Source organism: Leuciscus leuciscus, assembly GCF_965113295.1.
Source record: "Leuciscus leuciscus genome assembly, chromosome: 19".
Taxonomy (NCBI): domain Eukaryota; kingdom Metazoa; phylum Chordata; class Actinopteri; order Cypriniformes; family Leuciscidae; genus Leuciscus; species Leuciscus leuciscus.
In genome coordinates, this window is record NC_138743.1 from 2907289 (window position 1) to 2924350 (window position 17062).

Sequence of the window (17062 nt, forward strand, 5' to 3'; positions counted from 1 at the left end):
ATTGCAGCGATTTAAAGTCTAAATACCACAACCATAATAAATAGCGTCTGAACAAAAAGAGCAGCAGTGTGTAAATATAACTTTTAGTATAACTTTTAATTATTAAGCATAGCGTCAGTTCTGGCAGGTCACGTTAGTCAAGCTTGCATCAGTGACGCTCAGCTGTTCCACGTCTACCTATAGGATTAGGAATATGACGCCTGTCACTGTATACATATATGAGCTCCTTCAGTATTATCAACAGCTATCGCGTTTCTCCGGAGCGATTACCCTCCTCCCTCCCCAGCTCCACCTCTCGCCCAGTCAGTATGGCATTCTGATTCCCCTTGAATCATTGCTGCTCTCCCTGCTCTTATCCATGCTAGGCTCCCAGAACAGAACCATACCACCAATCTGTATGCTAATTGTCAATCGTATTTGATGATAGTGGTCCAGACAGAAATTGCACTGCAGCGATTTAAAGTCTAAACATAGCGAATAATTATATATTGACAAAAAAGATATGTATACATATTTTTTACATTTACATTTATTCATTTAGCTGACGCTTTTATCCAAAGCGACTTACAATTGCTATATATATGTCAGAGGTCGCACGCCTCTGGAGTAACTAGGGGTTAAGTGTCTTGCTCAGGGACACATTGGTGTCTTACAGTGGATTCGAACCCGGGTCTCTCACACCAAAGGCATGTGTTTTATCCATTGCGCTACCACCCCCCCCCACCTATGGCAATGATTTTTGAATTTGGTTGGAAGTAATTCTGAATTGGTCAGCAGAGAATGCAGGTGGCGATTGCTAGTGACGTCAAGAGTGAAAGTGCATGTGCAAGTCTGCCGCTAGACCCTATTGGAGAATTTATGGTTTTAACACTTTTAAGAGAATAAAGCAGATCTTGCATTATCTCATGTCTGTAGAGATGAAAACAGATGCTCTTTGATACCAAGGCACATCATGCAATCAATTCTGAAGGAAAATACACCCAGAGATATCAATAACATGTACAGGAAAAATCATGTAACAGAATTCTTAAGGAAAAGATTAATAAGGAAAAATGAATATAAGAAATAAATAAAAGACATCAATAAAAATAATAAAATTGAATAGATTCAAATAAGTAAGATTTTGCATACACCAACTATCAATACAATATCAAATCATCACATATAACATGTACTTTATATTCTAAGCTCAAGTTATAGAAAACTGTGCAATATTCCCTAATCACTTAACCGAATAAGCTTTTATTAAATTGTTCTATTTTATTTAGTTCTTTCTTAGTGTTTACAAGCGTCATATTAGGTGATGAATGGAATCTATACAAAGAATCAGCTCAAATATAAGAGTTTTCATTCGTGTCATATGCATGATAAATGTATTTACATGTGCTGTTTCAGGAGCGCTGAAGAGACGAGATCAGTTTTCCAGAAACATCGTCCGACACACGTCATTCATTTGGCCGCCATGGTGGGCGGGCTCTACAAAAACATGAGACAGAACCTGGACTTCTGGGTAATTATTAACATTAAATCGTATAAGGTTGGAAATATCACTGTTGGATAATTGAACTGTACATTGACTGTATTGTTTTGTTGTTTGCAGAGAGATAATGTGCACATCAATGACAATGTGCTGTACATGTCTCAGGAGTTTGGGGTGGTGAAGGTCGTTTCTTGTCTGTCTACGTGTGTTTTTCCAGATAAAACCACCTACCCGATAGATGAGACTATGGTAAATTCACACACACACACACACACACACACACACACACACACACACACACACACACACACACACACACACACACACACACACACACACACACACACACACACACACACACACACACACACACACACACACACACACATTAACTCACTTGTAACTAGGGGTTGAACCAGGGGGTTGTTCCTTCCACACTCCGCACAAACACTTTATATGTGCCAATATAATATCACACATCTATCTAGGTTAACGTCAAAGCTAGCAAGCCATGTAAAGTGCCAACTAATTAAAGCGCTGTTTACATGTTACATCTGCGCTTTACTAGAATCACCCTCTGTGATTTGATTCTGGAACCAGGCCTGGTCTTATAGTGTTGATATTTAAAGATGATGGACAGGTTGTCAGTGCCATTTACTTAGATTAATAAATGCTGTAGAAGTATTGTTTATTGTTAGGTCATGTTAATTTCAACAATTTACTACAAATACATTTACAAAACTTATGTTTGATTACAGTTTTTTCCAATTGCCGACACACTAAAACGACACGCACAGCACAATTATTTAAACTGACACACAGAGAGCAAAACCTCTTCTCAAGTCTCCAACAGTCTAAACACATTATCTGCTTTACACACATTTTACAATTCAAAATGGCACTTTTTAAACGCACTGAACACGGTTCTCTGCATAACACACAACAATCTGACATAAAGCCACATGTTTGCCATTTCAAAACACTGCCATTTAAAATGACACTACATGAGCTGATTGGCCGATACATGTGTCACCTGACCAAACACCTCAATGGTTAATTGTTAACACTTCAATCTTTTTCAGTTTACTGTTTTTTTGTGAGCATATTTTTGTTCAGTCCGATGTAAATATATCTGATGTCCATATGTTGCACTGACTTGTTTGGTGAAAAATAAAAACGTGTGTGTGTATCTGCAGATATTTCTGTACGTGTGAACAATCTGAATAGTTTTCTACAATTTGAACTATTTTAGTATTATGGCAAAGCATACTGAAGATGCGAGTGCTTTTCATTATGCCCAACAGTGTGTAGTTGGTTAGACAAACATCTGGTAATATGAATGATGTGTGTGCCATTTAGTGCAAAAGTTTGTAGTTTTGGTTACAGTGCTTCATTTTGCAGGATATATTGGGTATTTTGCAGTTTGGTTGTGTGGTTTTCTGAATTGCATTAAGTATTTTGAAAAAAAAAGCCTAGTTTGCAAAACATTTTGTAATTGGAAAAAACTGTAATGGACTAAAATAACTTAACGTCAATGAATAATTTAAGTCAAACAAAGTCAAGTCTTCCCCCTCTGGGTAGTTTTTGTTTGTATTTTGTTTTATTTTTATTATTAATAAAAGCCTTCATCTCTGTTGTGGCAGTTTAATTCACTAAACAATCATCTTTGGCGTAAGAGACAGTCTGGAATCAAATGATCATTAAAAAGTAATTTATACTTGCAAGAAAGCCCAGTTGCCACACAGAAGTCACAAGTACAGTCTGTGGAACAAGTGCGACCAGGAGAGAGAGGCAGGCCAGTCTTTATACTGTTATCTTCAAGGTTCTCTAAACACTCCATAGATGGATAAGACACTCCACCAGTGATCCTATTATACACTGAACTTTAGTTTAGCTTAACTTACAGCCTGCAAGTCCTAAATTGGACACCCTTTGACCTTAGGGGTCAGGGCCTCGGCGTCTCCCCCTCTTCTCCTGCCTCACAGAAGTTCCACATCAATCATTATATCACATGGTCAGCAGCACACATAGAAGTCAATCATGTGTATGTTAATGAAAATCAAAGTAAGTAATGAAAATCAAAAATCTCCCATTACACTCCTCCCTTTTTATCATTCATTGATAATTGTTTCATCAAAACACTCACACAATACTAATAATAATGAAACGTACCAAGTTTAAGTCTTACATCACCCTTATACTTCTCATTTCTGAATTTCATATAACTGATCATACCCTTAAACTAGTAGGAAAAAGATTAAAATGAAAAACTAGTAGGAAAAAAGATTAAAATGAAATAAGCTCAGGCTATTTTCCCAAGGATAGGCCCTTAATTTTACAGCAAGCAGATAAAGGTTTATTCTGAAACCGGGCTAGACGAACGAGCTCTGTCATTGCATCCCCAACACTATAGGTCGGACCCTCAGTCATTACAGTATAAACAAGAAAAAGTTTGGATTAATATTTAGTAGGAAAACAAAACATGCTATAAAAACACAGATAAAGTAGATAGGAAAACTCCTCATATTCAAACCCTGTCCTTGTATGCCATCTTGTAACACGGATGGCTACTGCTTTTAACCCTCTTTACATATCATCATCGTTCCAAAAAATAAAAACATCAGAAAAATTCAACAAAAATGAAATAAGAAAAATAAAAACATAAACAGAAAACATTAAGAAAACATTAATTTACCACATGTTACTATAGCTTCCGCTATAAGTATCAAAGTCACATTTTGTTCCCCAGTTTCATCATCAGAATGGACTGTCATTTTCGCCAATTGAACATTCATTCCCGCACTCATATTCACCCATGAATAACAAAATTATCAGAATAACACATACAATCATCTCCTATACATTTGTCACGGACACACACAGGAAACAGTAGATCCAATAGCAGTAGGTTTTAGTGTTAGGGCAATCCAAAATCGTAGTCATCCAGGCAGGGGTCAAAGTCCATATAATCAATCCAAACACAAATAAACAGAAACAAAACAAGAACAGACTAGCAACAGACCTCAGAAGTGTGGGTAACAATATACAACGACTCCGTGACAAACACTAACCAGACAGGGTATATATACACAGACACTAACAATGTGATAGGGAACAGCTGAGTGCAATGAACAGTGATGAGTCCAGACAGGGATTGTGGGAAATGCAGTTCCAGAATGAATGGTGACAGTAAGGGAGAGAGACCTTTAGTGGACACCCGGGGAAACACAAACCAGACACTGTGACAACATTCAGCCTTTTCCATTAATCCACGCCCATCCACATATTTCCTAACCATTTTTTGTTAACTTTTAATTCAATCGGGCAATGGTTTCACTTAGTAAGCTCTATTTAATACCCTATTTAATAAAATCTAACCATAAGAGTCATCATTGAATAGATTTTCTACTTTCCCTGAAAACATTTGCACCAATCAAATAATTAGATCCATATCAATACTAAGCCCTAGTTTGATTTAATCAAATAAAATCATCAAAATCGTCACAAAACAAATTATTCTGCTAAACTTAAACCATTAGTTGGTCCACATCCTCCTCCAGGTGTGTTGATCATCTCGTTCGCCCCATGGACATTCCGTCTTCACCAATATGACACTTTGCGTGCCGTTGCAATGGGCTTTCCCTCGCTGGCAAAGGAGGTACGTTACTAGCATGTCCTTTATCCCTCACTGCCCTCCGCATCGGCGCGTGGGGTTGCTGAGGTTGGTTGGTGCAGTCTAAGATGAGAGGCGTGGACCCAGGTGTCACCCTCTCCAACCACTTTCTGATCCTTACAAGATTTTCCCTTAGATCCTGACCGCACCTCCACTGGAATGAACCATTTCCTGCCTGCTGTCACCTCTTAATGCAGAGCCTAGCTATTTTGTTATTGACCATTTGTCTAGCCGGTCATCCCTTTTGGTGTGACCTGTGGAATCAACAGCCTGAAACATATTGTCACCAGATAATTTTGCTCATTGAATAGCACTCAGGGTCCTTGTTTTACTCAACCCATTTTGCTCATGTCAACAAAACAATATTTCTACATTTGGAACAGAATCAGTTCTGTTCGACACAATCCATCCTGACATTCTGCCCTGGCGTTCCCTGTTGAAACAGTCCCTGTTATTAGCACACACATACAACACTTTTGTTAGGGAGAAGAATGACTTTTTGCAGGGTTTTTTCCCCCAGACATCTTTCTCTGCCTCTGAAACAAAACATTACATTCTTCACTCCAAGCCACAATCTCATCTTCTTATCGAAGTATTTGAAGGACAGCGGCCCTCAGTTTCACCTCATATACATTTACATTTACATTTAGTCATTTAGCAGACGCCTTTGTCCAAAGCGACTTACAAATTAGGACAAAATTCAGCGAGTCATCATAAAGAGGCAAAAGCAACAACAACGCAAGAAGTGCTCAAAATACGAAGTTCAGGTATTATTCAGAGTAGCATAAGCCTGATAAGTGATGTTTCAAAGGGAAAGGACATTTTTTTTCTTTTTTTTTTTTTTCTATAAGGTTAAGTGCTCACGGAAGAGATTGGTTTTCAGCTGTCTTTTGAATGTTGTCAGGGATTCTGCATTCCGGATGAGGGTGGGGAGAGCGTTCCACCAGCATGGAACTGTGAATGAGAATGTTCTGGAAAGTGATTTTGTGGCTTTCTGTGATGGAACCACGAGACGTCGCTCGTTGACCGATCGTAGGTGTCTGGTAGGGATGTAGACTCGTAGGAGTGAGTGAAAGTAGGAGGGAGCTGAGCCTGTGATAGTTCTGTAAGCAAGCGTCAGTGCCTTGAACCTGATGCGAGCAGCGAGAGGTAGCCAGTGCAGAGAGATGAACAGAGGAGTGACGTGGGCCCTCTTGGGCTCGTTGAAGACAAGACGAGCTGCAGCATATCCTGCTTTTCAGGCCTGTTGTTTGGTCTCTTAAGTCAGTCATCAACAAACATTTTCCAATGTCAAAGTCATCAATTGTTTCTATCAGGTCAGGTCGTGGTGTACAGACTTGGTCAGTATCAGTCAAACAACATTCTCCTTCTTTGTTCAGTTCACAATATTCATAAATGTGAAGGGCTCTCTGGATAAGTTGATATTGCCTTCGCCAATGTGTCACTTTTGTTGTTGCCATCAAATCGGTACCATTTGCTCAACTCATGCAACTTCACAATTCAGATTTACATAAATACTTAAACTGATCCAGAAAGTAATTCAAATCAACACCATCAATGTCAAAAATAATTACTGCCAGACATAGCTTGATGACTAATCACCTTAAAGCTTGCCCCGTGTTCTGTATTGTCTTTTCATCAGATTTTTTGGCTTCTTTAAAATTTGTCATTTGTCTTAACGGAATAGCTCCCCTAAACAAACACATACCAAACATGAATTAACACTCATAAAACATACAATGCTGTCACCGCCAAACAAACACACACGCATACCTGACTATGAACCGCTCATATTCTCATATTCATATCTTTTGGTGTTTACTCTAAACATATTTAAATTTTAAATAAGATTTTAAACTTCTCATTTTCCTGTAGCTTTGATCTAATTTGACATGGTCTCTTAACCAGTTTCAAAGCACGTCTGTTCATTATTTATTTTCTCTTAGAAAAGTCAGCTGGGTTGTTCTTGTTCATTATCATTATTTTGCTTCAGCTTGCTTTATCAGGCCAATAACAGAAAGACAGACAGAGTACCCTTCCTCCACTCAGCAGTCTCTCTCACTATAAACAGATAATCTTTTCAACAGCCCCCTAAGACTGTAACTAAATAAATCATAGTCTAGAACCCTTAATAGTTCACAAATTTTTAAATACAAATGTTTAACTCAAATTAGTACCATTACAACAATCTAAAATACATTATGCTTTTCTAAGGTTATCTTTAGTTTAAATACTCAATTCACCTAACGTTTGTTATCCAGAAATTTCTCTTAACTCATCACAAGCTGTCTTCATCTTTAGCCACCAACATGTCTAATGACCTTCAGGAGTTAAAACTATCTTACAGACATATTATTTCAATATCAACACTTCTATAGTTTTTTCCCTTGCCCATAAGGCAACCAGCATCATGTTCCTGACATAAATTAAGTTTTGTTACTGTCTCCACAACAAATAATGACAGTCCCCTCATGGTCTCAGCTGGCTCTTGAAAGCCCATTCCCATTAGCTCTTAATCTATAATTTTCTTCTCTTCAGGGTGTTGTCCCCTGGCATAGTTGCAGACACTTGTCATAATGAAAAACAAGCCATACAATGAATGCGGTTTTCTGGTGAGTGGTATTAGAGGAACTCACATTTTCTGGGTCAGACTGCCGTAACTCCTCACAGCCCATCCGTCCTCTCAGTGATCTGCTGATGCTGCTGGCCACTCACAGTCACCTGCTCAACTCTAATACCTTTCTCACATAAAAACACCTCCCCATTATGGAGATGCCCAGTGTTTGTGGCGTGACTTCCCCTGTCTTAGGTTGACCTTTGGCCAAAAGATCTTACCTGTCTTTGGGGTAATCACTTCGTACACACTTGGTTACCGCTCTTTCCCATCACAGAATCAGTTTTCTTCAACAGACTCAGTGTGTTCTGGAGCTTAGGAAAGGCACATTCAAGAGTCACCAGAATACTCTGGACTGCCTAATAGTGTTAACACAGGGAGACAGGTTAATAACAACAGTATTTAATCACAAAAATCTGTTAAATCTGTCCGAATCAGCAAAATCTCAGTGAATTTTAATCACATCCGTCTATTCAGTGTACTGTTACATCTGTAGCCGGAGCCATTAGCCCTGTTTCATGGTGGAGGCTAAAATCAGACAAAGAAGTTACTGGCCCTGAATTAAACTAGTCAGAAACGTCTTCTATCGTTTAAGACTTCTTTAAAGTCATTCAGTTTTACTTTTAAAACATTTACAAACTTCCCTTTAAATGTATGAAATGCCTGTAGCATGATTTCTTTTAACATCTCCATATCTGTGGTTTTCAACTAAAACACTGTGCCTTACTATAAATAGCTTATTATCATTTATGACACAGGCTCAGATAACAGCTTTTAGCTGTCATTGAATGAGAGAGAGAGACCCTGAAGCATTTAGGACTGGTACACTGCACTCTCATAAACTTCTAAAATCAAACTTTATCTACCATCTTTTAACTCTAGCCCAGCGTTAGGCATCATGTATTTTCCAACAACCATATTTTATATTTGTCTTTTGCCCACATCAGGGAATTTAGACATTACAAATTTTCACTCAGATCGTGTCTCTGTCGCACTGGCCGTTTCAGCCACAGCACACACCAGATTCAGATAAGCAAACTGTTTCAGCCTGCTGCTTACAAGCTTATCTTCTTAAAGCAAAACATCAGCTCCTAGTTCTTTCATGGTCAACACTATTCCATCCACGTTCAAAACACTAACAATCTGTTTGTTTAATCAGATGCCTTTCTACACATTTTACATTTAGCAACTCATATTTTGTCATTATTATGTAATTTTACATCAACCTGTATTCCTCAATTCAGCAGCTCTTTCCTTCAAAAAGATTCCCGACTTAAATCTTTCAACCTTCTTTTAACCTTCAATCTTCTTACGACTTCCATCTATCAACTTTCCTTTAACTTTCTTTTCTACCTCACTTACTTGTACGTTCGACTTTCTTTAACACTGCGTTCACATTCTTAGTTCTTTCTCAGACGAAAACTTTAATATCGTCATTTAAATACTGTTCTACTTTCAAACACACATTAATACACGTCACTTTCACATTATCACTTTCCTTTAACTTTCTGAGTGTCCATTTACAATTACGGGCTAAATGGCCCCGCTGACCACAATTAAAACACTCTCTTTGCCTATAGTTTGATCATTGAGCTTTCAAACGGCTCCAACTTACTGCACACCCTTGAAGCAGTGTGTCCCAATCAGGAATGTAAACAGAGCCACTGATAAGCAGTTCTCTGTATTCTTTTACAGTCCACCAGTGGCGGATTCAATCACAATAGCCAAATCATAATCTTCATCATTATCATTGGCAGCACATTAATTTTCATAAGCAGTCCACCAGTGGCGGATTCAATTGCAATAGCCGCATCATAATCTTCATCATTATTATTGGCCGCTTGCCTTTTTTTTTTTTTTTTTTGGAAGCAATTCAAGGCTAAAAATTAACAATTTTCAGTTTCTTTCTTTGTTTAGCCAGTCAAGTTGTTGTTTAAATTTCCAAACACAATCAAAACCCTGACTACCATTTACTTAATAATTTCTCCACATTTCTTTGAAGTGAGCTTCAGAGCACAGCTGCTTACAGCGTTTGCTCTCTTCTGTCCTCTATCAAATGGTTAGTCTGCATATTCAACTTAATGTTATCATTATTTTCTCAGTCCCACTTATCTCTGCTGTTTCACAAAAAAAAAAAAAAAAAATCATATTACTCATATCTCAATCCCTAAAATGCACAGACAGCCATTATAGCTGCCTCCTCCTTCAACTCTTGTTACGAAAATTCTCTAGACATCATTATTTTACCAATAAAATATATAATTGTTCCCCATTCTGCTTAATAAAACCTTTGTTCATTCCTCATCTTTATATCACTTAATTTGACTTGCATGCATTTTGCCCATAACTTTTCTTCATTGCACAGTATACCGGTGTGCAGTATTTACTATTATATGTCCCCATAATGGCTGTTATTTTCCTTCTTTCACTATTGCCTGTGGATTTTACTTCAGCGCGCTTACTCTGACTTTTTTCTGCTTACTCTCAATTGACTCCCTGGAAGTGTTCCAGTGATCAATTATTTCAGCTCCTATTAATCTCACAATAACGAGTACTCGGCTTCGGTCTGGACAATCGCTTGACCTGCCTAGGTCTCAATTTCCTCGCCCTTTTTAAAAGCCTTCTTTTCCTCGTACCACAGCTCTAGTTTCAGTTCTCAAAAACAGCCACTATGGTTCACCCACAAAATGTTCTTTTCAAAATCCCCAAATGAAAAATAAATTTGCTGTCTCTTACCCAAGATTTTCTGTTGCCACCTGGATTCTTTCTGATTCCAGTGGAGTTGCTCCTGCACTGTAAAAAATAAAAAGTTGAGTAAACTTAAAAAAGTAAAGCAACCAGCTGCAAAGCATTTTTGAGTTTACTCAACTTCAGTGGTCGAAGTTCATCCAACTACCAGTCCAACTCAAAGAAATGAGTTAGCACAACTACAGAGGTCCTGAAGTTTAGTAAACTCAAAAAAGCTTTGCAGCTGGTTGCTTTACTTTTTTAAGTTGATTCAATTTTTTACTTTTTTAAGTTGATTAAACTTTTTTACTTTTTTAAGTGAATTCAACTTTTTCAAATATCTCACCCAGATACTTGTATAGCCTTCACATTAAGAATCCAAATGCAGGGAGTAAACCACACTGTAAATACAACACAATACAAAAGACATTGCTATCATTACAGAACTTATTTATTGACAAATATTCTGCAAAACAACACATTTTCTATTTGCATTAGGTACACATATTTTAAGGTGATGAAGTTCTATTCCACTCTTCAAGATTAATAAAAATAAAAAATAAATGCACAAAATTAGAGTACAAACTGGAATAAATAAATGCTCAACCTTACAATTATCCATATGGATTGCAGCTACTTGGACAATCTTTTGAAGGACTATGCAAAATAAATCAGCCTTGCGGAGCACTTTAGGTCAAGATAAATAAACGGTTTTTTTTCTAAACAAACTAAACAAATTTTTTCTTAACCACCAGTTACTACTGGTGTATTTTAATACTTTAGGATAGTCCATTGGGGCCATAAATCAAGCCAAAGAGGAGAGTAACAACTGTGGCAAAGGTCTTGCACATTATCTGGCCCAATCTGCTCTTATAGTACTACAGAGAGGCACCTTATATTTGGGTTTGAGTGGCAACATCATCTTCAACGATAGTTAAGATCCTCATCTTCTCCCCTTGTGAATGTCTTCTGGCTCGGTGTCCTGCAGTAGAAAATAAATCAGCATAAAATTAGGGTAATTTTTATTTTATTTTATTGAATTATGTTAGACCAGAGTGTCCCTAAAGGTCTGCTCATGTAACTTCACTTGAAACACGGTCATGTTTAACCTTATGATTGTGCACTGTATTGTTTTAACAGGTTAGATATCAGAGGGAATGTCTCCAGACAGTGTTGTGAAACAGTACTTTTCGACTGTCTTTGCTTTGATAAAATAACAACTTGTTGAATTTGTGCTATCAGGTGAAGTCAAACTGATCACTGAGAAAGTTTCAACTACGATTATTTAATAAAGTATTTTTTACCATGACTTTGTCTGTTGATGATAAGTTTTGTATATCACACAAAACCTATCTCTTAACAGCATCTGGTAAATAGGTGAAATATATCAGGTGTGAGTGTATATGCTGATGATCTTCTTACCAGGCAAGTCTTCAGAATGTTTCCAGACTTTTCCCTCATAAACAAAGGCAGACCTTTAAGAGTTGTAGACTTTCTTTGAGGAAGCACATTGGAGTTTCTGTGTCTGAAAGACAAAAAAACAAATATGGAACAAGTTATATACAAAGAGAAGCATGGGAATTACCTTGAAAAAGAGATGGCACCATTTAGCCTTTAACCAGAGAGATATGATCAAATAATTACTTGATGATCAAGTTGGTCTAGGAGGATCTTCATCTCATCTCCATACGCTCCACCACTTGCTTTGTACGACTAGATGTGTATTCATTTAACCAAGAGAAAAAGGTGCTCTTCGGATCAGTTTGTGTGATCCTGTAATACTCAGCAGAGAGCAGAGACCCTAAAAAACATTGTTGAAACAGTAAGAATTAAGTGTAGACCAACACAAGTAAATTCAGTTCAACTCACCTGATCTTTTCAAAAATAAAGGCCACTGTTTTAGCACATCCAAGGATCTTGTCACTGTACTGATGTTCTTTAGTCTAAAAAGGACAAATACAACAGAACAAAGATACATAATTTTATTAAACAAAACAACAACAACAAAAATCAGTTACAGTAAGTTAATTTAACATGTAGTAAAAATAATAAAGAAATTGAATAATCAAATGTGAAAAAGAATCAATGCATAGTTTTCACTGTATTTATTAAATATGACAGATATTAAAGATACAAAAGTTATTATAAGAGCAGTGAGCTATTTTGTCTTTTGTAGCCTAATATTTGTTTAAGGATACACAATATTTGTATCCTATTCACTTTAAAACATACTGCACACATACTACCCATTCTATTATTTAATATGCAAAGTTAACATACATATTTTTAACATAACACATTCGTTTTGCATATATAGGCCAATATTATTAAATGTTTCCTCTAAATTGTATTGTATTTAATTATATTGCACTGTAGAATGACTGAGCCTCAACCTAAGCATGTACAAACTGTAACTGAAATTTGTATACGTGACAAATAAACTTGAAATTAAATTGAACGGACTGCGGTCACTTTAAGAGCTCATGGATCTAATACTGAAACATCTAGGTTTCACCAAATTGGTTATGTTCATTTAAGACATTGCCGACCGTGTTTACTTGAATACTTTTTTTATTTTGTTTTTTTGTTATTGACATAATTGTATGTGTATGTCACTATTAAATCGCAATACGCCACGAAAGATAGCTGAATTCGCACTCAGATTCTGTCCGAGTCCGAGAGAAGCAGCATTCTGTCTCTCAATCAACGCAAGCACCGCATTTAAGTCTTTATTCACGACTTACTGAGCTTAACATTTTTAACATATTTTAAACACCATGCACGTCCTTGTCCTTCTTTTCTCATTCAAGCATGTTTCCTCACTCTAACGTTAGTCTGGGTAACTTAACGTTAGCACGTTAGTAGCAATGTGCTACGTGGATAATCTCTAACAATAGAAACTTATCGTCACCACAAAATATATCTTTTAACATAATACTATATTTTATCAACATATGTGTGCAATTTATAGCCTATTTTCATGTATAAAGCTTAAAGAAAACTTACCTCAATCAGATGAAATCCAGTCCCTTCGATAGCGTGGTTGAAGGAGGAAACCCCGAGAGTAACGTACAGCGAGACAGACTGCGCATGCGCGATGACGGGAAGTTAAACGTTCGAACTATGAAATCAAAATATTACGTTTTCTCAACTTAATTGTTTGTGTTCATTGGACAAAATAGTAGTACACTTGCAGTTAAATAGTTTTCATAAGTAAAGTCAACATTGCAGTCAAAAATTTGCCCACTCAACATAAAATTTTAAACTGAGTTAACATTTTGCAAGTTGGATTTTTTACAGTGTGGCCCTGATAGCAGTTGGCTCTTCTCTCTCAATTCTGCGAGGTAAGACTAAAGCCTGGTGCTTCAGGATGATCAGTCATCAATCCGCTTTACTCAGGGCCAGAAGAAACTGCCATGGAATCCCAACTTCTGACACCAATTGTTGTGGCAGTTTAATTCACTAAACAATCATCTTTGGCGTAAGAGACAGTCTGGAATCAAATGATCTTTAAAAAGTAATTTATTCTTGCAAGAAGGCCCAGTTGCCACACAGAAGTCACAAGTAGTCTGTGGAACAAGTGCGACCAGGAGAGAGAGGCAGGCCAGTCTTTATACTGTTATCTTCAAGGTTCTCTAAACACTCCATAGATGGATAAGACACTCCACCAGCTTAACTTACAGCCTGCAAGTCCTAAATTGGACACCCTTTGACCTTAGGGGTCAGGGCCTCGGCGTCTCCCCCTCTTCTCCTGCCTCACAGAAGTTCCACATCAATCATTATATCACATGGTCAGCAGCACACATAGAAGTCAATCCTGTGTATGTTAATGAAAATCAAAGTAAGTAATGAAAATCAAAAATCTCCCATTACATCTCTCACCCACATCCCTGACAGTGCTAGTTGGCAGAAAACACAGCGTATTGCAGCCATGAAAGCCAGTAAATTAACTGGGTCAGAGATTGCAGATTCTACCCAACCTAAAAAGCCTTGGCATCCACCTAAAATGGGAGCATATTAAAATATGGATAAATCAAATCTTCCATTGTCGATTGTGCATGCTCCTGTTGCATGTCCTCGAGTGAGTCGACTCTGAGGAGGACGGGTGGGGAAACATCTCTCCAATATTTTAAATGTGGCCTGCAGTATCCATTTCAACCGCTAGCTGTTAATATTACATACTGCACCTTTAAAAACTGCTTTTGTCGTTTACTCCTTCCTCCTGCGTTTTCATTACAGTCACCCAACCATGACAACACTTTAATAAGCAGATGTTGGGTATGTTTTCCTTTGAAAAAACATCACAAGATGTTCTTCTTGATATTTTGATATTCATTAATTCAACTGATATTTCCTCCACAGTAAATAAAGACTAAACTGTAAAAACGACTTTTTAGGTTTTTGATGTCAGAAACTCAAAAGCATTAATTGAATTTATTTATATAATTTATATAATAATTTATATAATATTTGCAACAAAATGTATATGTCAGAAATACCTATTGGGTGTTTGTCCCGTCCCATCATGGTGAGAAATACTGATTAAAAAAGCATGAATGTGACTTCTACAGACGTATTTCTCTCTTTCTGTCTCTGTCAGATGCACAACGGTCCGCCACATGAATCTAATTACGGTTATGCCTACGCCAAACGCATGATTGATGTCCACAACAGGTGAGATTTGATATCTTAGTGTCAAAGTTAATTGGTTCTTGAATGGGTGCATCTCAGATCACATGTCTATTATGAAATTTTGATTTGTATAAAAATGTTTTTTTTAAAATGCCTACTTTTAAACCCATTGGGTCTTAGGCTGTTTGTTTACAGTGGGAGTGGCTGATGAGGTCATGATGAAGTCACATGACCACAAAAGTTTCCCCTGGAGGTTTGTCAATGACTTCGATATCAGTAAAAGCATGATCCTGCTGTTGCAGTCATCTCATGTCCATGTCTCATTCTTCACCTTCAAACAGTGTAGGTGCCAGGTTTGGGTTGATGTCTTTTATTTTGACATTTTTATTTTCAGTTTGTTACGTCACTTGTTTTAGGTGCATATTACCTGTTAGTTTGCGTGTGGTTGGCATGGAGGAAGGGGGTGAGTAGCTGGGACGCTCACTTTCTGTTGACCGTTTTCATTTCATTTAGATTTATTTAATTTAATTTCCTTTTGTTTACTTTACTGTCGTCATCATCTTCATGTTGCTGTTCTAGTGGAAACGCGTCAATCTTTAATCCCTCTACTCAGCCTCTTAGCGGTTACTGGCTGCCGCTATATTTAGTCAACAGAAAACGGCTACTGTTGGATTTTGATTATCGTGGATTGGAAAGGATTTCTTCGCACACCGCACGCGAAATGCTGACGCACACACTGAAGTGAGATCGCGCCTCATTATCCTGACGGCAGAAGAGGTATGTGAGCTGTTTTGCTATGTTTGGCTGCAACATTGCAACAAGTGCAAGTTTACTACGCACTCGTAATCGCGTTGTGGTGGTGCGCCCATTCATGAAATTGTTGGCTTGATCTATGCGTTGAATACAGCGCTGTTTGGATTACTGGGATTGCGTTGTAAGAAATGGACGCAGATGAGTCTGTGCACACTGCTATAAGCAGCAAAAGAGAGCCTAAGCTTACGGCAAAGGCATTGGCGCTTAGAATTGAGACATTGCAAAAGGATCGCAAGTCTAAGGTGAATCAAATGAAGAGCTTAATTTTATCAATGAAAGATCTCATGGAATGTGATGAAAATGCTTTACAATTGTCTTCAATGGTGGTATCTTTAAAATGTTTGAAAGATGATGCATCTGTGTTGCATAAAGAAGTACTTCCTTTTCTTCCTCCTGAGGAACAAAACAAACAAAATGAGTGGTTTGATGCTATTTCTAAGCACAATGATGGATTTGTGGAAGATGTTGAACTATGGTTGAATGAAGCTAAGAATCTGAGGAAAAATGCTCAAATAACAGAATCAAATTCTACTCAACGTTATGCAAATCCTTGCCCATCACTTTCTGTCATTCATGATTCAAGAGCAATGGATAATTTTGCTGAACCTCAACTAAGTTGTGATTCTAATATTCCATCTTCTGCTGAACCAGTTTCATCATCTCATAATATGGATGTTCCAAGTGAATATCCGAACTGTGATATGGACGATGGTGGCCTACAGCCAAAGGATAGTGTCTCTAACGTGGGCAGGAAAACGACAACAACTCATGGATCTCCAACCAGTCGATCTTTCATTGTATCTGCTCATCTTAAGGTTAAGGCCGAAATGGCAGCCTTGTTGGCACATCAGAAAATGTTGTCACGGAAACATGTATTGGAGAAGGAGGAGGAGGATTGGAGGAGGAGGATTTGAGGAGGAGAAAAGAACAAATGGAACTGGACACTAAAATTGCTGTATCCATGGCCAAGATGAAAGTGTATAGCGACGTGAGATCAGAACAAAGTACTCATACAAATTCTTCTGATGCCAGTGCTTTAAGGGCAATAAATACTGGAACCAGTTCTCTTAACCCTAATGTGGAGCCATTTTTACCTTCGAGTTCACATTCAATGCCACAACAG

The 17062-nt window shown here is 37.6% G+C and overlaps 2 protein-coding genes and 1 long non-coding RNA gene across 5 annotated transcripts in view; 2 read left to right on the forward strand and 1 right to left on the reverse strand.

The window, feature by feature from the left end:
• LOC309482070 (GDP-L-fucose synthase-like) overlaps positions 1-17062 on the forward strand; it is an 84200-nt gene that overhangs the window by 40316 nt on the left and 26822 nt on the right. For both annotated transcript variants that reach the window (XM_082147284.1, XM_082147285.1), the window contains exons 3-5: positions 1396-1510; positions 1601-1729; positions 15095-15168. In XM_082147284.1, coding sequence (XP_082003410.1) covers positions 1396-1510; positions 1601-1729; positions 15095-15168 — 318 coding nt within the window. The remainder of the gene's footprint in view (positions 1-1395; positions 1511-1600; positions 1730-15094; positions 15169-17062) is intronic.
• The window catches only part of LOC309482079 (GDP-L-fucose synthase-like), a 274578-nt gene that overhangs the window by 40055 nt on the left and 217461 nt on the right, over positions 1-17062 (forward strand). The gene's annotated exons all lie outside the window — the stretch shown is intronic.
• On the reverse strand, positions 11546-13620 carry LOC309482141. 2 transcript variants are annotated; one of them, XR_014200226.1, is made up of 4 exons: positions 13501-13617; positions 12364-12437; positions 12139-12295; positions 11546-12019 (listed from the first exon to the last, which is right to left on the reverse strand). It is a non-coding gene; the product is annotated as an uncharacterized lncRNA (long non-coding RNA). The 2 variants fall into 2 exon arrangements; XR_014200225.1 differs by having other exon boundaries at positions 12364-13620.